Consider the following 25,820-nt stretch of genomic DNA (forward strand, 5'->3'; position numbering starts at 1 on the left):
CATTTACATAAACACAAAGCATTTTCTTCAAATGGTTATAATTTGAGGAAGTTTTATTCTCCCTAACACCTTATTTTCTGCTAAGCAGCCATCATTATATAAAATGATTATACCATACTCATTTACTTTAGGGAGAAAGATGGGACTTACCACTTCCATAAAGAGTTATAGTCCTGGAAATCCACATGGGCAGTTCTACCCTGTCCCATAGGGTCATTTTGAGTTGGCATCAAATCAGTGGCAGTGAGTTTGGCTTTATTTACTTGAGGATGAAACTTCTTTAATCTTGCTGCCTGAATTACCCATGATGATGGGTAACACTACTTATTAATGAAAAGATATACACATATTTCTGAGGTGAGTTGAAAATATGTACTTTTAGTCATTTCGCTCTCAAAAATAAAACAAATAACTTCACAGTCATTCACGTGTCCATTCTGCCTCAGAGAGACAGTATAGAACAGGGCAGAACTGCCTCTGTGGCTTTTTGAGGCGCTAAAATCTTTACAGAAGCAGAAGACACCATCTTTCTAACATAGAGTGGCCGATGGGTACCAACTGCCAACCTTGTAAACAGCCCAACTCTAAACTTACCACACTCCAGGGCTCCTCATTTCTCTATAATTCGCACCCGATAATTAGGTGGGATCATACAAATAGGGTGTGTGAGACTCTAATAGAGGAGATGCTCAGTTTGGACCTTCCTCTGCATATGAGAGAGTCAGCTCACAATCAAGAACTGAGAGAATCCAGTGACCATCAGAGAAGAAGATACATCAGTGGAACATGTGCAAGATCCCTGCCGAAAGGGATCACGCCATGGTGAGACCACAAGATAGAGCCTCGGCCCCGGGCTGAAACCTGGGGCAAAGCAGAGGAGCAGCATTCCGATCATGAGGCAGAGACAAGGGCTTCCCGCGCCCACAGAAGTGGACACAGACCAAGGGATCAGGTGGTTGAGAGACTGAGCACCAGAGAGGGACGTGGCTGTTGGCAGAGAAGAGGCACCGTTACAGATAAAAGACTGCATCCTGAATGCTTATTGATCCTGACTTGTGAAAACCTGTTAACTTACCTAATTAATTCCCATAATCATGAATATTGTCTCTGTTATATGTAGCTATTACGATGGGTTTTCAAACCCGTACGAGAAGTTGATTGTCTTGGGGAGAATGGTTGGTGTCAGAGCAAGCTAGGGGAAATTAGATAGTGGAAGCATGTCTGCCCACTGCCATGTGGCTGTCAGTCTTGGGCTGGTGTGGACTGGGCTTCTCCCTCCTGCGGCTGGGGGGAGGTCTGATGCAGCTCCCACGCCATTTCCTCAACTTCTAAATACCAGTTTCTCAACTGTTAAGCATTTCCTCTGCTTCTGTTGCCCAACTACTTGTTGTTGACCTAAGCTATTTGTACATGCAATAAAAAGCTGATGAAGGATTGGATTTTCATTTAAGGACTACGATAAATGATTATCATTCATTAAATATTTTCCAGACAAGCAGCCCTTGTAGAATAGCACAGTGCGAGGTGACTGGGTACAGTGAGAGGGATAGAGAAGGTGTGAAATCCCATACAGAAAATGAATAAACTATCGTCTTAAACCTTTCTGAGAGATGGAATCATCTTGGGTAACTTGTGTCTTACATTTCAGAAGATAAATGAAATATATTTCTTGTTGTTTTAGAGAAATAGTCATTTGTAGATAGTTAACAAAAAAGGTAGGTGAGTGTTTCATTGAACGCACCTGAAACTGTACGCATGCTCTGTTCTCCAACTGTTTCCATTTCTGGACAGATTAATTTTTCTGTCTGCTATCCTGTATCTCAGAACACTCCCCTTCTGCTCTTTGAATTTAGCAAATCAAAAAGTAGAACTTTTCTTCTGGCGCTTGAAATGAACAGCATGTGATGGTGTTGGAGCAGTTTTTGCATAAATTTCCATAAAGAACTGAGGCTCACTGGACCCCCTGCAGAGAAGTAGCTAGCCACAGTTGTCACTGCACTTGAAACAGTACACCACAGATGACAATTCTAATGATGCAGGCACTTAAAATCATCAATCTGCTGTCCTTTATCAAAGGGAGGAGTGGGTCCTCGTCTATATTCCCAGAGTAATGAACGCGGGAGGACAGGCAAACACAATCACCCAAGCCCAACTCAGCCGCTGCCGTGACCAGAGGACAGCGAAGGACTCGGAATCCTGCATGTCCACATCACCTGTTAACTTAGGTGTAAACTTCAAAATATCCAATTCAATATGGGTGTTTTTTCCCTAGTTGGAAAAATATATGATTTTGTAGGTGCCTTATCCAGTACTACAAATATTTATAGACTGAACACCATGCACATGGTATAAATTTTCATTGGAGTGGTTGCAAAATACTACTGAGGTCATGGGATGCCGCATTTTCACAGATGGGCCTTTTCAACCCCTCATGGAAATATAAAACTAATCAGCAGAATGTTAATTATTGTACTTAACAATACTAACAATTTTCTCTTTGATCGTGGCAGAAGATATTACATTTAAACCCACACGAATTCTGGTAGATGTTTTATTGTGATAGTAACCTAAGGTGTTACTTTTGTTGGCAAAATTTTCCTTTCAAGTGGCCAATTACTATTGATTAATATGGTGTTCAGGGCAATAAATTGCTAAAATAAGCTGTAACAAATTTATTTTCTCTTAATATGTAGGTGAGTACAGGTGCATAAATTCAAAGTAGTTCTACTGTGAACATACAGAAGTTAATTTATGGATAGGATTGTGTCACCATAATGCTTATAGGAAGGTGCATGTTTATTAGCAAAGGCTATGCTTGGCTGTTGCTATATTGAAGCAATTTGATAAAATATACTGAAAATGATCATTTGATTAATAAAACTGGATTAGAGCGTGGAACTAAATATATTGAGCTAAATTTATATACTATAAAAGGATTATTGATTGTATAGGCTCTGTTTGTAGCTAATTATTCTAGAAATCTTAGATTTGTTTTTTCACTAGTGAAACAATTATATTTATTTGAAAATATAAAATTACAATAATGGAGTACTCTGAAGAAATTATATTTTACATAATTTAAAATGATAACAAGTGTGCATTAGGATTGTATACTTTCTCCGAATTTATTCAATCTGTATGATGAGCAAGTAATTGGTGAAGCTCAAATATATATGAAGAAGAACAGGGTATCAAGATTGGAGGAAGTCTCATTTCATTAACAACTTACCAAATGCAGATGGCTCAACCTTACTGGTTTAGCGTGAGGAGGACTTGAAGCATTAACTGATGAAGATCAAAGACTAATGCCTTCAATATAGATGATATCTGAGCAAACAATCAGAGAAGCTGCATTACATGAAGAACTCACATCAGGATGGGACGAAGGCTTATTAACGAGCTGTGCCATGTCAATGGGAGCCTTGCCTGTTGGAAGTGTGGACCATTACAGCCCCCAGTATGGATTTACAACTCAATGTAAAGAAAACACAAATCCTCACAAATGGATGAATAGGTAACCCCATGTTAAGCAGAGAAAAGGTTGAATTTTTAGATCATTTTTGCCTTGCATCCACCATCAATACTCATGGAAGCAGCAGGCCATAGATAAAATGATGCATTGAATCAGGTAACTCTATTGCATGAGACCTCTTTTTAAAGTGCTGAAAGGCAAGGATGTTACTTTGAGGCCTAAGGTGCACCTACCCCAAGCCATAGTATTTATGATCACCACATATGCATGTGAAAGTTGGGCTTTGAATAAGGAAGAGCCAAGAAAAATCCTTGCATTTGAACTACAGAGTATTAAAAGTGCTATTGATTGCCAAAAAAACAAACAGATCTGTCTTGAAAGAAGAATGGCCATCATGCTTCTTAGAGACAAAGATGGCCAAACTTCTTCTCAGTATGTTGGGTATATTATCAGAAGAAATCAGTCCCTGGAGAAGGATATCGTGCTTGGTAAAGTGGAGGGGTGTCAGGAGAGACCAGCCCCTACCTAACTACTTTCGCAGGTTCACAGGCACAACTGTACGGTTATAATATATATTAAGATGATAGTAAAGTCATAGAAGATAGCAGAGAGTAAAATGAAGGAGTCAGACATATTTCATAATAGCATGCTCACCTAGCCCTTCTTGATGGTCCACATGGAGGTGCGGGAGGACAGGGAGGGGGAGAGAGCGTCTCTATTTCTGACCAAGGCCTACATATCCTTAGGGGCATGAAGACAGGTCACCACATCCGTCACAGGGAGGGGCTGCACAATAGGCTTACGCATCACAGGAAGGGGATGAGCTAGGGGTGTTCACGTCACAGGAAGGGGAGAGATTAGGGTACACATATGACAAGATGGGCGGACCCTAGAGTCAAGATGGCAGCCTGACCTTGGCCATCCTTGAGTGGACTTGCCCTTCTCTCTGGACTCTCCTTCAGGGAGACAATTACTATCCTTATCAGAAGGGAGGGGGCCCTACTTAGGGCAGGACAAATGACATAGGCTGATGTCTCTAGATGGCTGAAAACCTTAGGGAGCATAAACTTTAAGTCGATTACCATGTGTAGCAAACAGCGTCTTAGGGTTGGCATCTATTTTGGGGAGACAACCTGGGAAGAAATCTTTCTGTATCTCACCATCCCCCCTTTTGTTTTATGGATTAAAGTCAAAAGAGCCACAGGGCAATGTAGTTACTCTCTACACATGGAAAGCCATCAAGGCAAAATTAAGGATAATATTAATGTAGCCAAGCCAAAAATTCAGGCGTATGGCAAACCTTTTTAATCCAGGCTCAGGGGATATGGCCCCTTATGCGCAACTACTATTGGGGGAAGATATGAGAGGGGCTGGATGCCGCTGTGAGAAGGGATAAAGCAAAGAGAGCTGTCTGCTTCTATAGCTAGAGCTGCCGGTTACATACCCATCAGCCATAATCTAGTAAGAAGTAATTTTGATAGCACTGTATAGGAGGGTATAGTGGGGAGCAATATTATGAGAATGTGATTGGGACAAAAGAGGAAGGAAGGGTCTGGACGAGATGAAATGACACAGTGTTGCAGAAGAATTGATGCCTTTGAATGATGCTGTTGTGGAAGAATATGAAATGTACCGTGGAGTGCTAAAATAATTAATAAATATGCTTTTGGAGAAGTATAGCCAGAACCCTCCTAGAAGTAAAGATGCTAAGATTTCATCTCAGGTAGTTTGGATATGTCGCCAGGAGGAATAAGTCTCTCACTGAGAACAAACACACAAACAATCAAACAAACAACACACTTGGTAAAGTAGAGGATCAGCAAGAAGAGGGGTAGACTGGCAGTGAGAGGGAATGACATAGTGGCTGGAACAATGGGCTGAAACAGAGTAAAAGTTATGCGAATGATTGTGTTATTGTGGCTAGGTGCTATTGAATCTGTTACATCCCCACATGAGCCTATGCACAACAGAATGAAATACTGTCCGGTACCGTGCTTCCTCAAATTACTTTTTATGTCTGAGATTCTTGTTATAGCCACCAGCATATTAATCCAAATGCATTCATTCTGCCCAGTCTTCCTTGTTTAATATCCAGATTGCACATACCTATGAAGCGATTGGAAATATCCTGGTTTGGATCTGGCACATCTTAGTCCTCAGAGTATCACCCTTTTTCTTCAACACTTCTAAGAGCTCTTTCGCAGATGACTTGCCCAGTCCTATTTCATTTGATCTTTTGCCTTCTGCTTCCATGAAAATTGATTGCAGATTCAGGTAAGATGAAATCATTGAAAACTTTCCACTTTTCTCCATTTACGACAATGTTCTCTATCACTTTAGTCGTAAGGGTTTTAGTTTTCTTTACATTGAGTTCTTTACCATACTGAAGGCTGCATTCCTGGATCTTCATCAGCAACTGTCTCAAGTGCTCATTTTCAGCGAGCTGTGTCATCTGCCTATCAAATTGATACCAAATTCTTCTTCATATAACCGAGCTTCTCTGATTATTTGCTCGGGGCACAGATTGAATAAGTATGATGACTGGATGCAACCTTGACACCGACCTTTCCTGATGGCAAGCCACGCCAGATGCCCTTGTTCTGCATGCACAATGACCCATGGATAAGCCCACCTTGTTACGAGACCATAGCATCTGCCAATGTGTTCACTTTGAGGCTTTAATTTTTCTTTAGTCCTATCAGCTTGGGAAATAGTGACATTGCTTTGCTTTCAGGCTTTTAACTTCAGTTCCTTGCATATTTCACTATAATCCTTTAGTTTCTGGAGCTTCCCCTTCAAACTTCGTTTTCAGCTCCTTCACTTCGTCATGTCTCCCACTAACTTGCTAATCTATATTCAGAGCAAATTTCAGAATCTTTTGACACCCACTTTGCCATTTTCTTTTTTTCATGTCTTTTTAATGACCTTTTGCTTTCTTCATGTATGAATATTCTTGATATCATCCTACAATTCATCTTCTGTCATTATTGTTCCACAAACCAAATCTACTCTTGACATATATAGATCCTCAGGAGATATAGTCAAAGCTGTATTTTGGCTCTTGTGGACTTCATTTTCAACCTGATCTTAAATAAGAGCAATTGATTGTCTATTCCACTGTTAGTACCTGACTTTGTTTTGGCTCAGGATATTGAATTCCATCATCTCTCCCACAGACGTAGTCAATTTCCTTCCTTGAATATCATCACAGATAATCCACCTGCACAGTAGCCATTTCTGTGGTTGGAAAAAAAGGTATCTGCAAGGAAGTTGTCATTAGATTTGCAAAATCCGGTTCCACAATCTCCAGTTCTGTGTCTATCATCAGGCCTATAATTTTCAATTATTGATCCTTCCAACTTTCACATGATTAATTATTCTTAATTAATTAACTAATCTTGCTTGTATATCTGAAACTTCCTTGCTTTTTAAGATGGATCTTGACATGTTCTTTTTGAGGATGAATGGGATGCCATTTCGTTGGATACCGTTCCTGAGATAATAAATCATATGATTCTATTATTCAAAATGGCCAATACTATTGCACTTAGATCCTTCAAATTCAAAGTCATTGCCATGGACTTGATTCCATTCATAACTACCCAGCGGGTTTCTGAGACTGGGACTGTTCACGAGAGTAGAAAGCCACAGTTTTCTTCCACAGCATGGCTCGTGGTTTTGAACTGCTGAGCTGGCAGTTAGCAGCCCAAGGTGTAACCTCTATGCCACCAGATCATAGTACCTAAGATATCAATCTTTATGCATTTCATCTTATTTTTTGAGGACTTCCAATTTTCCTAGGTTCATCCTTTGTGCATTCGATACTCCAATTATTAGTGGATGTCATGGGTGCTGCTTCTCATGTTGAGTCCTGCTTCATCATCAAATGAAGACCCGGAAAGCTTTGCTCCTTTTCGGTCAGCACATTTTTTTTTTTTTCGTGATCCAAGTGAATTTAATGAAAGTTCAAAGAAGCATCAGGTTTTACGCGGCACCCATAAGATTCCTTTGACCATGCAGCCTGGCAGAGACTGCCCCAGGTCACGCAAGGATCTCTCTCCTCCCACGAAGACGACAAGACCACCAAGCAAGACAATCCAAAAGACCAAGAGCCCAAGAGCCCAAGAGCCCAAGAGCCCAAGAGCGCCTCTCCCTTCAGGTCCCTGCCTTTTAAAGGTTCCCAGGGGAGGTGTGGTGAACGACCCCAGGTCGATCCCATTGGCTGAATTGCAATCACCTGGCCCAGGTGGGCTGATCCAGATGTAACGCCCATCCAAGCCCACCGGCGGGAAAATCCAGCTTTTGTCTTTTGCTGGCTCCCCAGGGCATGCGTAATGGACTTCCCAGTTCCCTAGGCTAAGCTACCTAACATTCCCCCCTGAAGAGATATGGACCCAAATCTTTGGGGTACTGGACGACGACATCTCTAGCTGCTTCCTGCTGACAAAAGGGCGTAGTGGGGTTTTGGGTCCATACCCTTCCTACTCTGTTAGAAGGGGTTGTCCATTAAGAGCCCAGGATAGATAAGGTCGTGGTGGGTTTTTCTGGAGGCGGTGGTCCTGAAGCTGGCACACTAGGTTTAGAGGCCTTTGTAACCTGAGAACTGGAAAACAAACAAACAACAGGTGAACAGATTAACTGAGACATGGGTAAGATTGTAAGGTGGCAGCGCCCTTGAAGTTAGGTTAGTGTCACAGACTTTGGTCATTGTGAACACAGGAACGGAGGAAAGGTATTCACTGGCCTAAAGGCTGTGAGGGGTTTGAGGTAGACTTATCTGTGCAGCCTTCATCTGTCCTGGGATGGTGATGAAATATCATCCTCAGACCATCCAGTGGCTCACAGGAGTATCCATCTGTTCCCACGGTTCCTGTGGGGGAATCTGAGGCTCCTCCACTGTGAGGAACAACTGGAAGCTGTAGAGGGACCTGGATGAGGTCCGATAACTGCAGGTGTGCAGCTTGGACAGCAGGTCTCGACCTATGAGACGAGCTGGACATTCAGGTATCACTAGGAAGCTCTTGCTGCTGGGCCGTCCATACCAGGTGCTTTCAATTCTCCTCCTCCCTTGTCAGCTGCCAGCTGGCCTGTGGGTGCCTCCCCTCCAGGTTTTGGGCCTTAGGACAGAGGACAGCCCAGTGGCCAGTCTGCAATCAATGGAAGCATGGCGTCTGAGGAGATTCGTTCCGGTCAGGGCAGTTCCTAGCCCAATGACCCGGTTGCCGGCAAATGTAGCACTTGGTACCTGGTTTAAAAGTCTGGGAAACCTGGGAGGCATTCGACAGGCATCGGCTATTGAGTGCAGCTAATATCTGGGCATGCCTAATGTCCTTTCTTTCCTCCTTCTCCCTGGCTTGAGCCTCGCTTTCCTGCTCCCTATTGTAAAAAGCCGTGTTGGCACAAGCAACCATCTCCTCCAAAGTAGCTCCTTCAGGCCTTTGCACTAGTTTTTGGACTGTCTTGCAAGTGTCCTGTGCAGCCTGGGTGAGGACTTTGTCCTTGAGCAAGACTTGCCCCTCATAGGAGTCAATATCTAAGCAGTATGATTCTTTAGGGCTTCCTTTAGCCTCTCTAAGAAGCTTGCAGGAGACTCGGTAGGTCCCTGGTGAATCGCTGTCACCTTGGCATAATTAATGGCCTTTTGCCTGCCTGACTTTAGTCCACCCGTGATGCACATCAGAAAATGTTCCCGTGCCCACTTGTGCTGAGGCTCACTGTAACTCCACACAGGGTCTGTGAAGGGTACAGCAGTTTCCCCTACAGGGTATTTTTCATTCATCACATGCAATTCCTCTGCAAACTTTCTGGCACCTTTGAACACACGTTCTTTCTCAAAATCCGTCATGGTCTGTCCTGGTACGATCACGACATTTTTCCAGGTTAAATCACAGGCTAGGGTGAGGTGCTGGAAGTGTCCTATGTACTGTTGGGTTTGTTAGAGTAACTGCCCAAGTCACTTTTAATTTGCTTGAGTTCAGTTAGGGTGAAAGGTTTGTAAATTGCTTGGGGACCATGTTCCCCCGCTGCCTCTACTACCGGTAGAATACTCTGGGCTGCTTCAGGGTTGAAGCAACAGTTTCCCTCTTGTCCAGGGTCCCTCAGGGGGTCCTGGGTGCACTGGGCACAGAGATCCCTCTTGCTCCTTAAAAGGAAGAATGATGTAATAAATGGCACCTCCCACCACTTTCCTAATTGAACAGGATGCATCCGAGGGGGCAATCCCTGGGTATCGGTATCGAGTTGGTCTGTCCCATCTGGAAAGCATCGGTCAGCACATTTGACTGACTTGGAGGGGTCTGCTCTTCCCAGTGGTTTTTGGATAACCTTCCAAACGGAGCAGCTCATCTTCCAGCACTGCATCAGATGATGCTCTGCTTCTGTTCATAGCTGTCTTCAGTGGTTAATTGTCCAGAAGTAGACCACTTTTCCATCCTCCTTTTATGGCTGTAGTCTGGAAGTGCACTGAAACCTATTACATGGCTTCCAGCATCACAGTAACATGCTAGCCACCAGATGATGACTAGTCAATAAAGAAATAGAGAAATGGGGGGAAATTATATTAAATTTGATCATCACATTTTCATGTAATTATCTTTTTGAGGAATTTAATGTACCATATATACTCATGTATAAGCCAAGTTTTTCAGCACTTTAAAAAATTATTTTATTGGGGGCTCTTACATCTCTTAGCACAATCTATATATTCCTCCAGCGTGTCAAGCACATTTGCACATATGCTGCCATCATTATTTTCAAAGCATTCTCTTCCAACTTGAGCCTCTGATATCCACTCCCATTTCTTTCACTTACCTCCCCTGTTCATCTGCCTACATGAACCCTTGATAAGTTATAGATTATTTTTTCCATATCTTACATCACCCTCTGTTGCCCCTCACCCACTTTTCTGTTATTCATTTCCCTGGGAGGGGTTCTAGATTGATCCTTGTGATTGGTTCCTCCTTTTTTCCCCCACCCTACTCTCCATGTGGGCCCTGAGGGGTTTATCTATCCTGGATTCCCTGTGCTGCAGGCTCTTATCTGTAGCAGTGTACATGTTCTGGTCTAATCCGATTTGTAAGGTAGAACTGAGGTCATGACAATGGGATGAAGGAAGCACCAAAGAACTAGAGGATAGTTGTGTGTGTCATCAGCGCTAATGCACTCTTTGTGGTAAAATTAGGTGCTGATATGCGGGTTGGCTTATACTTGAATATTTAACTATAAGCATATACTGTATGTATAGTATATATATTTGTCTTTAGTTATGTATCAGACAAGATCTGATATGTTAAACATTATCATAGTAAGACACCCTCTTTAAAGAATTCATGCTGTTTAATCATACATGTAGGTTTTCACAAATTTTAAACCACATGCAAATTTAGAATGAATCAAGTCATCATAGCCAAAAAGAAATGTATGAATTTAGGTATCTGTGCACTTTCATGCAATTTAGAACATCTTTATGTTGTAAATTTTGTCTTACTGAGACGTCAGCACTCTGTACGATCTCAAGTTCAATGGCTAAATATTCTCAGCATTGAAATTAATTTTTATAAGAGCAATAAATATATGGACTATTTTAGGGAGCCATATAACCAAAACAGTCATCAGGGTTCTCTAAAATATAATACATTTAAAATTAATATTTTATTTTCCCTAATATACAATTAATCTGATATGCCGTAGAGACCATCGTTGTACCTGGGTCTGTCTGAATGCCCCTTCAGGTCTTACAGAGTGACTTTCTGACATCTGTTAATAGTCAGTGATCAAATTCTATCTCAAGAATTGTGCCAAGAAGTTGTGGGCAAGAAAAAAAAAATGAAGGTATTACTCACCCAAAGTACTCGATTACACATCTCACAGTAAGGGCATTTTTTGTATAAATAAACATTTGAGAAGCCCCAGATAATGCTGTGGGCTTACTCTAAAGTGACCTAAAACATGTTTCATTCAAGAGCGCTGGTACTGTTGCTAGTGTCTGTTGAGATGGGTTCAACTCCTAGTGGCTCGAGGTATAATAGACACAATGTTGCTTAGACCTGGGCCATCCTTTGAATGCCTTACAGCCACTGTGTCACTATATTTAATTTAGGATCTTCCTATTTTTGATACCGTCTCCTGAAGCATCGTATTCTTCTCCAGGGACACTGATCCCTCCTGATGAGATGTCCACATTAACTATGTCTCGCCATGCTTGCACCTAAAATACATTTTGATTCTACATTCTACTTCCTACGAGGCAGATTGTTTCATTTTCTGGATGTTAATTTTTTATTCAATATTCTTTGCCAGGACCTTAGTGTAAATGCATCAATTCTTCTTCAGGTTACCTGTTTCTATTGTCCAGTTTTCTCATGCAAAGGAGCCATAGAAAATTTGCATGGCTTGGGTTTGGAACATCTTAGTAATCACAGTGATTATCTTTACTTGTAGACATTAATTATTCATCTAACATCTCAAAGACAGGATCTCAGGAAATATGATCTCATCGTGGTCCTCCCAATTTCCATAGAATCAACAAGTAAAGTTATAAACACAAGAAACAGCCTATCTGATTTTGGGATTTATTTAACAACAAAAAGAAAAGAAAACCAAGTTTGTAGGTCTACACATTCAGTAATAAATTAGAACAACTATTAAAAAAACATTTTACTGGGGCCCGTACAACTCGTATTACAATCCATACATATATCCATTGTGTCAAGCATATTTGTACATTTGTTACCATCATCATTCTCAAAACATTTGCTTTCTACAAAACAACTGTTTTTAAAGTGCTAAGTTGATAGAGCCTCACCTCTCTTTCTTTTCTTTGTTTTGTTTTCAGAAATTTAAGTCTGTAAATAACTAAGAAAGCTAACAATTTCTGGGTTGTCATAGAGCCTCACCTGCTCATACAAATTGTCATTCTTTTCTTTTGTTGCTGTTATTAGTGGTTTCTGCTTCTACAAGAAATTATTTTCTTTGTGAAGTTGTAGGGAAAGGAGGCTGTTTCATAAAATATAGCTGAAAATATTGTGTCTTATATGGTGATTTTAAAAGATAGAAAGTTTACATATGTAGGCATAGTGAAATAATTCAAATATTATATGAAATCAAAATGGTATGCTATAAATCTCTTAATATTCGATTGTGTTTTGAGTTCCATTTTCCCTAGAGAGACTGAACCTGCTTTAGTTTCTGCACATCTAAAAGTTTTGACTTATGCATCCTCGATGCATAGTAATGAATAAGAACTGACATTAAATATCAATATTATTGGTCCTGATAAATGGTAGCTGACATCAAGTTGGATTGCTGAAGAAGTAAACAAAATTGAAATTTTTGTGTGTATATAAGTACTGCCTGACATCATTTGTCCTTCAGAGGATCAATGGCTGAATGACCTAATTGTTATTTACATTTTTTATATAAAATGGCCTGTTGTACTAAGTAACTTCTTGTTTGCGCGTGGATAGAAAACAAAAAGTCAGACTTTCAGAAAACCTATATATTTTGCTAAAAAGGTAGAAGGATAGAAGTTGCAGGTATTTGTGCACCCTTAATTTAAAGAAAAAAATATTCATTAATGAATTCATATCCACACACTGGAAAAGTAGGTAACATATGGAAATATAATTAAAATTCTGGACTGCCTAATATTAAATGCTATATTTTATATGATAGAAACAAAATACTCCTAATGATGTGTTTTAAATCAAGTTTAGCATAGTTCCACAATGTATTGCTTAGAATAACATTAGAATATTATTTTTGTATCTTTATTCTGGCATTTTAGAGATAGATACAGATATAAATGTAGATGTAGATATAGATAAAGAGATAGAGATGTAAATGTAGATGTAGATATAGTGATATTAGATCTACAATATTTATATTGAATTAAAATTATGTAATGGGATATAACTAATTACAGAAAGCCTTTTATTTGCGTATATATTCCATCAGTTACTGTTATGTATAAACATAAAAATCTAGAAAGAGATAATTATCAACTCCACTAATAATAACAATAATAGTAGGAATAAAAATAATTCCAATAACAGTAAGCACAGTATTAATAATAGCATTATATAGTGGTCAGGTATTATGTTAAACACATTACCTGTATTGTCAAATATTCACTGTTTTTGAACATACTTTTTACAGGGTAGCTAAGTGATTTGTACAGAATTATGTGCCTTGTGAATGGTAAACAGGGTCCCAAAGAAGGAAACAAATATTTTAGTCAGCATGCCATTGGCTTTTTAAGTAAAAGAAATAATGTGTGAATTAAGTAACTTTAACATTCACAGGATATGGAAAGTCAAGAAAGTTGAAAATCTGATAAATGAAGAGCCTATCCAAAAGCTGTTTGGGCCTATGGAAGATCGAGTATTTTATGCAAAAGTTTAGAGAGGAAGCCTGTTTATCCGCAAAGTGGGATATTCTTGGAATAGTCTCGGAATCTTCAGTGAGAATTTTTCAGAAAATGACTGAGCTGGAATGTGAAACCTATCAGGAAGCAAAAGTAGAGTAAATTTTTATAAATACAAGATAAAAGCTTTTAAATATTCTAAAGAGGATTGATAATAGAGAAAAACCTCAATTACAGATAGGAAAAAGATGAAATACTTTTTCATAACTATTCTATTTCAAAAAAATGTATTGGATGACAAGAGCAGGTTATGTAGGAAGAAAATTTCCACCTTAATTTTAGAAATCAATGATCACATGCCAGCTAACCGGAGAGGATTTGAATCTGCAGAGCAGGGCTGGGGTGTGAATGGGATGGCTAATACTTACAGGATGGCCAGATTTGTTTCACGCACTGGAAACATGCTGTCAGGAGAGACAGGGCCTTGGAGAGTGATATCCTTCTTGGCAAAGTGAAGGGGCAGTGAAAAGAGGAAGGCCCTAGACCAGATGGACTGGCACAGTGGCTGCAACAAGGGGCTTAAACTTGCAAACAGTGGGGAGGCTGGGGCAGGACCTAGCCAGGTTTCAGTCTGTGGTTGCTGTAAGTCAGAGCCAACTCAGCAACACCTAACAACAGCAACACACATGGAAAAAAGTACTCAGGTGTGTGTATATATATATATAAATTATGCCATTGGCAACTTGTAAATTTGAACCAGAAAATATTTTAAAATAGGATGTTTTTAGCTTGGGACAGTTTAAAAGTTATTGTTTCAAAATTACCTAAGTTATACATACCTATAATTTCAAGCAATACTGAAGAATGTGTATTTTTTTCAATGTTAAAGATGGCTTTTCACTTACACAAATTATTTCTGTTCTTATATTAATGACACATGTGTTTACATGTGTATTTATATATGTGATAGTTGCACAATCTACAGATTTGTGAAGGGGAGGAGTCTAGCCTATCATCAGGAATGTCTTGAAGCAAGTGAGTGTGTGTGCTTGTGCGTGCGTGCATATGTGTGTGTTTGGGGGGGGGGGTGAGAGACCCTCTCCCAGGGAGGAATACAGGAGTTCTCAGAATCCTCTGAAGAAGGCCAGGCCCACACGAGGTGTCATTGGCTATGACCTGATTGATGGTTAGACTCAACCCATCTCTTTATTGTTGCATTTCTTTCTTTTTTTGCTGCATTTCTCTCACTTCCACTCAACTGGTTGACCCATGTGGTCACCAACCAGCATTTCAGCCTGCTGAAGTCTACCTTTAACAGTTAAGTCCTAGAGTGTAGAGTTCCTTCTGTGGCTTCAATTTTTTTTCAGCCCCGGGCACAAACCAGTAGTTCAAAATTCAAAAAGCCAAAGTTCTTTTTCCATCAGTCTGTCAACAGCCCCCTAGGCAAGTCTCTTTGAATACAAATGCCCTGAGTGCTCCAAAGCACAAGGTGGGGCTTAACTTTTTAGAGTCTTCTTTGAAGGTTGTCCTAACCCACTTAAATTCCAATTTAATGGCTGAAGGCAAGTAGTTTTACAAACTTTCTATTTTTACATACAAATAATCATTTTATCAATAACAATAGGCAGAAGACAACAGTATAAATCTAGTAGTGCCATATCCTGAACTCAATCACAATCAAGTTCAATTGGTATCTATCTTATCTTAACCCAAATGGTTCCATTGATAGGAAATATGGCCTTAGGCCTCTGACTGAACCAAGCCAGGGCCAGGCTTTGTGTCAGCCATTTTGACCTTTTGTCAGTCATTTTTAGTAAGCAGCATGGTCTCTGAGAAATTCAACTGGCGATTTAGCCCCCGACCTCAAAATATACATTAATCACACTCATTTTCTCTGTTTCAAACAGGAATAACCAAAGACAATAACCAAATAAAATAATCAAAAATTTAACCCCATATTCTTTCCAGAAAAGAACCCAGTAAACTGCCTGGCCATGTCTGACTCCTGGCTAGCCAAAGAGGAAAAGACAACCTGAAGCAGAGGTGAAATAAGCATCTACTCCCCATCTTTATGATCTGTTTCTCTAGTACCCGACTCCCAAAGTACCATAATGGTTCAGGCTAGACTCCACCCCTTCACAAGTTGACAGATAGTATACATCGTTATAAAAAATGAAATAAAACGTGAATGTTTTATAACGTGTCAGCTCTCGCTAACATTTGTTATATGTGGATCAGAAATCCCCCATGAAGTAAATCAAACGGGCTGGGGCTGCAGTCATACGATGAGTAATCTGGAGTTGTAGAATCTGCTCCAAGATGATCCCACAGCTGGCATCACAGACCTATTGACAGAAAGTTTCCATTCCTTCCATTTGCCCGGGGCTTAAGATATAGCTCTTCGAGTGATCCACAATCAACATTCATAAAGCAACAGATAAAAAATCAAATAGTGTGTTTCGTTTGGCCAATATACTATAAAGGATCTTTAAAAAGGAACGATGTTACTCTGGGAGCTGAAAACGTGCTTGGGCGAAACCCAAATGTCAAACAACTGCCAATGAGCAAATTCTAACCCATGGTGACCTTGTAGGACAGAACTGAACTTCTCCTGTGAGTTTCCAAATGTGTAACTCTTTAAGGAAATCAGAATCCCTGCCTTTCTCCCAGTGTCTGACCTAAGCTGCGGCATTTTCAATGGCCTCCTCTGGAGAATCTCGATAATGAATAAGAATGAATGAAGCATACATAATAGCTGCCTTTGGCTTATGGTACTGCTTCAGACTACCAAATCTACCACGGACTGCCTGCAGAATGAACAGCCCTCTCTTGGGAAAAGAGCAGTCAAAACCTTCCTCACTAGTGAGTGTGGTGAAACATTGCCTCGTGCACTTTTAAAACGCTACCCAGTGGGAGCAGCTTCGAGAGGAAAGCACAGGGTAGAGGGTCAGCGAAAAAGAGAAAGACCCTCCACGACAGAGACTGACACCGTGGACGCCCTAATGGGCACGCACAGCAGTGGCGGTGAGGACGGGGACGGACTGGGGAGTGTGTGGAATGCAAACGTCCTTTATAATGATCACTTTTGTAGTATTCTGTGGGCCACATCACTCATGTTTTATTAATTATAGGAAAGAACCACAAAGAGAAACAAACCCAAGAAGCCAAGGTTCCTTGTGAGCCATCTAAGATACTGGTTGACCACATAAATACTACTAGTTTGAATTTGTCACTAAATAATATTTCAAATTTATTGTTACCTTTGCTTGCTGATATCTACAATTAGACCAAATCATTTAAATGGCTATAAACTATTTTTTAATGTTATTTGATTGTAATTGACTTTCCTTTCTACCTGATTTCTGTTTCAAACAGTCTCCCCAGGGATGAGATTCATTAGCATATGCTAATCAGCATAATCACAGTCACTTTGCACAGCTTTCCCATTAGCCAAATGGACACTAAGGTGAGCGTCAGAAAATCATCACCTGCCAATCTTGGCGTCTTGTGATCGACACGCGTCGCTAAAGTAAGATGGAATGCAGGATTGCACTTACTGTTTGGGCTGAAAAACTGCATTTTTGTTTTGTTTTGTTTGGGTGTTTTTGGAGACAGAGAGTGTGTGTAAGTCCAGAGACTGCCTCGTTCGAAATGCTATCCAGAGGGAAGGTAGCCTAAGACATAGCTGAAACATATATGAAAGATAAAACTGGTAACATTTCACGAAATTGGATCTGCCACCTGATAAATCATTGCGAGAATTTGTCCCATTTTCTGAAATTCACCAATACTAAAACAATACACTCCTCTTGTTAACCTAGTGAGTGTTGTGTATTGTTATAACCCAAATATTATAACTCACACAATGCTGAACCAAAAACCTTTGCCCATTTACTGAATGTTTAATATTAAATATATGCCATAAACTATGCGTGATTCTGGAGTCAGACAGTAAGCCCGAACAAATGAGGAGGACGTTACTTTGGACCGACTGACACAGTGTCTGCAACAATGGGTGCCAATAGCAACTGCGCAAATGGTGCAGAATCGGGCAATGTTCAGCTCAATTGTGCATGGGGCAGGTATGCGTAGCAGCTGACTTGACAGTACTCAAAAATAACAGCAACAAGATGATAGAGCTTTTGAGACAAACAGGGCTCTCTTTCTCTGGGGAAGGGATTAGTGAACATTTGTCTTTATGCAAAATCATTATCTGATGTTAGGTCAAGTATGACTTTATTAATATCTTTATTTGGAAATGAAGTAATGTTTCATGAGATGTGGATCAGTGCCAAGTTGGCAAGACGTCGACTCATATAATTAATTTTATGTGTCAACTTTGATAGGTTTTGGTGCCCAGGTGGCTGTTCAAACACTTTTCAAGATATTCCTATGATGTATTTATATAGGATCAGCATATTAACATAACCCCTGTTTGGGGTAAATAGTTTACACTCTAGAATACTAGTCAAGAGGTTCAAGTTTTGAATCTACCTATAGGGGAGCCTCTAAAGAAAGGCCAGGTGATCTACTTCCACAAGATCAGTCATTCAATCCACTTCTTCATTTCTCAATGATTAAGAACAAGTTTCAGAGTGTCTTCTTACATGATTTTGATATTATCTTTCTTTCCTATCTTTTTAAGAACCTTTTACTTTCTTCACAAATGATGTTCTTGATATCCCCCCACAGCTCACCGGGTCTTCTGTCATTAGTTGTTCAATGCAGTAAATTTCCTCTTCAGATATTCTAAAAATTCAGGGGCAAAAGAGTCAAGGTCATATTTTACCCCTCCTGAACTTGTTTTTATTTTCATTAGCTTTTACATACATTTACAGATGAACAATCCCTTCCACAGTTACCCCCTGGCCTGGTTTCAGTTGCTAATATTGAGCTTCTCCATCATCTCTTCTCACAGATGCAGTCCTTTTGATTGCTCTGGATTCCACCGGGGGAAATCCCTGTGTACCGTCACCCACTGTGTGTTGAAGAAAGCTATTTGGGAAACAGAAGCCATCAGTCTTGCAAAATTCCACCATGGAGTCTTCAGCTTGATTTCTCTTACCAAGTATATTTTCCCAGCAGAATTACTTCCTCTTTGTTTTCAACTTTTACATACCAATCAGCGATCATCAATGCATCTTTATTTTTTGACCAATTTCAGACTGAAGAAGTTGGTAGAATTCTTCAACTTCTTCATCACTAGCATTGAAGATTGGTGCATAAACTTCAATGATAATTATAATGATTGAATTTCTTTGAAGACAGATAGATACAATCTTTTCAGAAAACATTGCATGTCAAGATAGTTCTTGAAATGTTCCTTTTGATCAGGAACACAGTGCCATTCTCTTGATTGTGTCATTGCGAACATAATGCACCCACAATTTTCTGATTCAAAATAGCCAACTCAGTCAGTTTTAGCTTACTAATATCTAGAAGGTTGATTTTTTTAATGAATTTCATTTTTTTCCTAAGGCGTTCAGTAAACTGAACATGAGCCAGAGGAGAGAGGAGAGAGAGAGAGAGGTGACAGAGAGAGAGAGAGAGAGAGAGAGAGAGAGAGAGAGAGAGAGAGAGAGAGAGAGAGAGAGAGAGAAAGAGAGAGAAAGAGAGAGAGAGAACACAGCCCTGATGCACAGAATTGTGCAGAAGCCTCTGGGAGAGACATTTTTATAGGCTCCAATTTTCCTAGATTCATACTTCATACATTCCAAATTTCTGTTTTTTAATTAAAAGATCATTTTATTGGAGGCTTTTACAACTCTTATAACAATCCATACATTAATTATATCCAGCATATTTGTACATATGTTGTCATCATTCTTTTCTAGATATTTACTTTCTATTGAGCCCTTGGTATCAAGCTCTTTTGTTACTCTCCCCCTCCACCCTCATAACCTCTTGATAAATTATAAATTATTATTATTTTCATATCTTACACTGACCACTGTCTCCCTTCTCCCATGGTTTCTCTTGTTCGTCCCCCTGGAGGGGAGTGTATGTTTTAGTGTCGACCATTAAGATCAGTTCCCTCTTCCTCCCCTCCTTTCCCCACCTTCCCCCTGCCTTTCTGGTATCATTCCCATTCCTGTCCCTGGTTTCCATGTGTCCTGAATCTTATCTCTTATCTGTCCCTGTGCACATGCTCTGGTCTAACTCGCAGTGAAAGGTAGGATTGGGGTCATGACAGTGGGGGAACAGCAAGCCTCAAGGAACTGTAGATATATTGTGTGTTTCACTGATGTTTTACTGCACTCTGGCTGACTCATTCCTTCCATGTTATTAATCATTGTTTGCCAATGTTTATTCTCATTTTGAGTCTTTTTCCTTTAGCACATCAAGGTCCCCCACAAGCGTTGCTTATTCACACCATTTTGGTCGACTCTATGTTGAGAAGATAACTCTTCCTGAGTAGTATTTTGAGTGCCGTAAGACCTGAGGGGCTCAATTTCAAGCACTATTGGCTACATTGTTCTTTTATTTTCATGAGTTTTCTGAAAGTGCTTTGAATCTGTCCATAAACTTTTTCGTGTCCTCAGAAGTGAACAGCATATTCCTCCTCTGTTGTCTGTCCTTAGTCTGCAAGCTTTGACGAGACCTGTTCACTTTGGGGTGACCTCGATGGCCTTTGAAGTACCAGGGACAAACCTTCCAGCATAACAGCAGCATACAAACCACCACAGTGTGATAAGCTGCCAGACAAGTGAAGAAGGTAAAGGCTAGGGATAATTAACGATGTAAATTTAAAAAGAAGAAGAAACATAAGCATATTTACCATGTATATGGAAGTACGTAAATGCCCTAGTCTCTTATACACTCTTCCTCTGTTTATTAGAGAGAGGTGCAGAAAATGCTTGCAGTTATGATAGATTGGGAACTTAATATGAAGTATTATACATATATATAACTAAAGAATGTTTTAAGGATACTAGAGTGTTTGTAGAGCAGAGGGGCTGTGAGAGGGAGAACAGGTTTGCAGAAAAAGTATAAAGATAATCTAAAGGACAAATACATTTTTAAAATTTTAAAAAGACAATCATAGTAGAAAAGTGAACGTAAGAGGGAAATCTAATTGCAAAGTGAGGCCACGTGTATAAGAAGTTATTTGCACACTGGCATCATAGATTTCAAGTGAATTAAAGAAATCAACCACTCTGATACTTTAGTTTTGTCTTGCATCTTAATTCACTCTGATGCGGGTCAAAGCATTCAAGTTTCCAGGTAAGCATTGCCGCGGGGCTGGGTGAACGTGCGTGCACTGAGTGCCTCGCTTACCTGCTGGAACACCGGCTGAAGTACCTGAGTGCGACAGCATTATAAGTGAAGGGAGAAGGGTTGGGAGGATGACAGAGGTAGTTTCAGTGGTTTACAGATTTCAGTGAGGTGGAAGTGCTGTTTAGGGTTTACTTAAGGAAACCGGAAAGCTAGATTTAACTTGTAGCGTGCACCCGCTTTTACCAGGCAGCCATAACATACCCACTGGGACCCCATGCTTCCTAGAAGAGTTCGCATGTCCACATAGAAATAAACTCAGCCGCCACGCCATCCTCCAGGAGCCGACCAGCAACAGCCTTTGAAAGACCAAATGAATGGCCACCACAGTCAAACTGAGGGCCAACTACAGGAACAATGAAGAGCAGGGAGCTGTTCCTTTACTCCTACTTTGTAATATTTCGTAATCTCTCTTTGGTTTCCATTTGGTTTTGATTTATCCAGTGGTTTTATTCGAAGATTTTAATAGTTTCTTAAAATGTTGTATTATTGATTACTTTAAAAAGAAGTTCAAAATAAGCATCTCCTTCCAACATAAAACAAGTCATAAATAAAAGGTATCAGCAATCTACTATTATAATATGGTGAGAAATAAGATTCAATCTATATAGGTTTTTTTCTTGTGGACTATTCATTAATACTATGTGTGATATTACACATTTGTAATTCTTGGTTGCTAGCTAGATAACACGGACTCATTTGTCATTTATGCCGGCAAATAAAAATTTCAGCATTTTGTTAAAACTGTGTTTAAATAAATTAATGAAGTTTTAACGAATAATATAACTTGAATGCACATCCCTGAAGTCATTAAACAATTAGCTAGGCTAATACTAAATAATTCAAATCTCTCATATATATATATATATATATATATATATATATATATATATATATATACATACGTACACTGTAGGCTACATTTATTATAATAACTTTCCTGCTGGATTAGTCAAATGTGAACTGCATCACTATGCGGCATCCTCAGAGATTCTATGTCTTCTGTATTGTTGTCACTCATATTTGCCAACTGTTGACATTACTTCGCAGCCATATGGAACAAAGCAGATTCTACAAAGCCCTTGATAAAGTGTAATCATATTTTCACCTACGAGTAGTAATCACCAAAATAAAATGCCAACTTCTTAATAGCTACAACATATTGGCAGTGCAAAAGAGATAAATTAATGGAAAGTTTCAATGAGGCTTTGAGATGCTGTTTTGGAATGGTGTTCTAATACCCATTTCAACATGAAGATCTGTTAACAAAAACTGGTTAAACATACTGATATGACATTGGACATCTGGAACTCATATTTATCATACTCCTCTGGAAAACATGAGTAATTAGTGCATATCACCCTTAGTTTTTGATTGAAGATTCAATTTGACTAATCCCAGTTTTATTCATTATACTATTTTAAATATAAACAGCATGCATTTGTTTGCTATGATATATTTGAGGATCTGAATAGTCCTGTTATCAGACAGAGCACATTGTAAAGTGGGTTACGGCAAATGTAGTTAGGCAAAAATTAAATATTTTGTCATTTGATCTCTTTTAGACCCATTTTAAAGCTATTTCAGTGAAAAGAAAACGAACAAAGTAAAAGAGAAATGCACGTGGATTAAGGCCCAGGTGCATCCCTTCTGACCATGGACCAGAGATGGGAATAGCCTTGCTCTCACAAGGAATGCATTGGGAAGTATGTTGTTGCAGATGCGGTTAGGTTCAAATTCAGCACCCCATCATTTGATAACCCCCAGGATCCATTTAAATTCGTTCTAGGTTGAATTTTGTAAGCTTTCTTTTCTATTTAGCTTTTTTTACCCGTTTTATGTTGTTATTATGGTTAATTTTTGTTTTTTAAATGTTTCCTGTATGAAATCTGGGTCGGTAAATCAATAGAGACTTGGATTAGTGGTTCTTTGGGCTGGCGGGGAGGTTAAGGTGCAACGGGAAGCAATATTGATGAGTAAGAGAATGACAACAATGTTGTGAGTCGATGGGGTGACAACTGCACAGCTCTCCTTGATGAGACTGAACTAAGGAATTGTAGGATTTGTGAATTATATCCCAACACAGCTGTTGGGAAAAGAAGACCACGATGTGGTAACAGAGGGACAGTGGGTACATGTTGGATGCCCACTGCAAGATCAGCCGTTCAAAATGACCGGCTCAAATGCAGCTTTCTATGCCCACCAGGGTTTAATCTCAGAAATCCATACTCACAGTTCTGCTCTATAGAGTCACTGTGAGTCAGAATCACCTCAACAGCAGTGAGTTTGGGTTTTGATTTTTAGACCTTCTGAAGTTAGATGTAAGTAATATATCCATTTTACCCTTTACTGAAGAAAATAAGAGAAATTTGGAATTACGTTTTTTTCAATTTAAAAATTAGAGACAACTGAAAATATTAGCTATAATTACATCATGGAGTTTGATGCGACAAGAGGTCATCTGTCTGATCAAGTTACCTGCATATGCAAAGTGACACATTTCATGCATCCATCTGCTTTAATGCTCTGAACTCTTCTAGAGACATCACAATTAGGTTAGCAAGTGGAAATGTTTGACAGGCTTCATTATTGATGAAACCATCCTTGTGACTAAATACCATTGATAGATATCTATTGATTATACAGATACAGATATGTTGATATATCTGTATCTGAAAAGCATCCTCAAAATGTAAGACACTTTTTATATCATCCATGTATGAGAAGACACATCTGAACTCTTGTCATGTGGAAATGAAAAGCTGTCAAATCAAGCTAGCTCTATTCGGATCTGAAAAAAAAATTATCTTTTGCCTACGCTGATTTTTGTTCCCAGATTTCCTTTGAACACATTGGGTATTTTTTTAGAATTCAACTTTAAAATCTACAAGTCTACCATACACTTTCATGAAGTGTAAATGGAAGAATGTGCTCTGTGTGTTTCAGTAGTGTTGAACACAATGACGGAGTCTACATCACGCCTCCACTGTCCATTGTGTCTGCGAGTGGACAAGTGTGTGCCTGTGTGTGTGTGTGTGTGTGTGTATTAAACTTCTTCATTGCTCCGTGGACTTGACTGCCATCTCTTCCCTCTCATGCGATCTACATCCTTTCTTCTGCTCCCAGTTTCAAAATTACCATCTCCCGTAAATTTCTGTTTCTCAAAATGTAATTTGTACCTGGAAGGATTAAAGAAATTGATTGCGAGAGTCCAACTCACCCTAGGAGTGAAGGTGGCGTCATTGATAGAATGCATGTGACCATAAAGCGACTGCTCACATTTACTCTAGGGAAAAGAGGGGAAAAAAAGAAGTAAAATCAAATAACTCCATTTAATATAAAAATCGAAGTCAAAAAATAATTGTGTTTATTTGCCTTTCAGTATAATTATTTATTCAAGTAATAGAATGAATAAATGCTTACTCTAGAAGATGTTAGCTTTTTTATAAACGACCACTCAGCGTTACATAAGACTGTGGATGGGGCACAAATACTGGAATCTATGCTTACATCCTGGCTTTATACCACTGAGCTCATGGTAAACACTTACTACATTTTTCAATTGGCACGGTCTTCAAGGCATGGGTCAGGCGCACTTTCTGGGGCAGGAAGACACTGCGGTAGAGGACTTTTGAATTCAGGAGAGCATTTCCACCACAGTTCCAGAAACCCTTTCTCTGACCCGCAGCCCCATTTCTTTTGTTTCTTAATTATGGGGCAGCATTTTAATTTCTGACTTCAGCATTATCATTACATGTATAAAATGCTATACAGCATACACCATCGTATTTTAATAGATAATAAGCATTTGTTTCAGGGAAACTTTATATTTACCTGTTCAATTCATCTTTTCCAAACAATAATGAGACTTAAAATTACCTGCAAATGTTGTAATCTCAGTTTAAACAATGATCAGAGAGATGAACCCACAATCAATTATATCAAGGAGCTACATAGGGGCCTTTTATTTTGACACCAGGGTTCAAGGGATGCCTAACAGTCTTAAGAAAATAATCCAAATTCTTTAGATGAAGCTTAAAAGGCTAGCTCTAGCCTCTTGTGTGGGGTTCTTTCTATGGGTTTTGAAATCCAGATATTCAATAATTTATTCCAGCAACAAATATTTACGTGTAATTCATTTAACTGCGTTATAATTCTAAGTTTCTAAGGGGATGGTAGTGCCTAGAACAAAAATCCTTTCCCTTAGATCGTACATCATAATGGTGACTGAAAGATAGCAACATAAACATATAGTGTGTTTAAAGACAGCAAAGTCCCTGAGAAGAAATCAAAGCCAGGGGGCATCTTGAATTTTAGGGTCAGGGAGTTAACAAATCACATTGTCAAGTAGAGCGATCTGATTTGGCCTCATTCAAAAGGCAAAGTGTGAACGAAAACTGAAGTAAATCAGGTTAGTCAAGCCCTGAAGGAGAAGAGTCCCAGTGTGGATGGAACATTCGAGCTCATTTCCCCGAGGTAGGAGTTTGCCTGGAACAGCCAAGGGGCCAGTATGGCTTGAGTCAAGTCAGTTAGCAGGTGGGTAGATTTACTCAGAAATTTTCTTCCTGTCTCACTCTCTATTTTAGATGTACCTAGTCCAAAACAGTTTACACAGAACAAGAAGAAATAAACCACCAACGCTCCTATAGAGCAAAGCCCAGGAAACCCCACTGTGCGTTCCTCCTCCAGTGAGTAGGCTGTGAGTGGAAA

The 25,820-nt window shown here is 39.5% G+C and overlaps 1 protein-coding gene across 1 annotated transcript in view; it reads right to left on the reverse strand.

The window, feature by feature from the left end:
• Positions 1 to 25,820, reverse strand: part of SPAG16 (sperm associated antigen 16) — a 1,005,436-nt gene that overhangs the window by 274,926 nt on the left and 704,690 nt on the right. The window contains exon 14 of the mRNA XM_075529250.1: positions 24,331 to 24,396. Within this exon, the coding sequence (XP_075385365.1) occupies positions 24,331 to 24,396 (66 nt within the window). The remainder of the gene's footprint in view (positions 1 to 24,330; positions 24,397 to 25,820) is intronic.

The sequence above is a fragment of the Tenrec ecaudatus genome, chromosome 13, assembly GCF_050624435.1.
Source record: "Tenrec ecaudatus isolate mTenEca1 chromosome 13, mTenEca1.hap1, whole genome shotgun sequence".
NCBI lineage: Eukaryota > Metazoa > Chordata > Mammalia > Afrosoricida > Tenrecidae > Tenrec > Tenrec ecaudatus.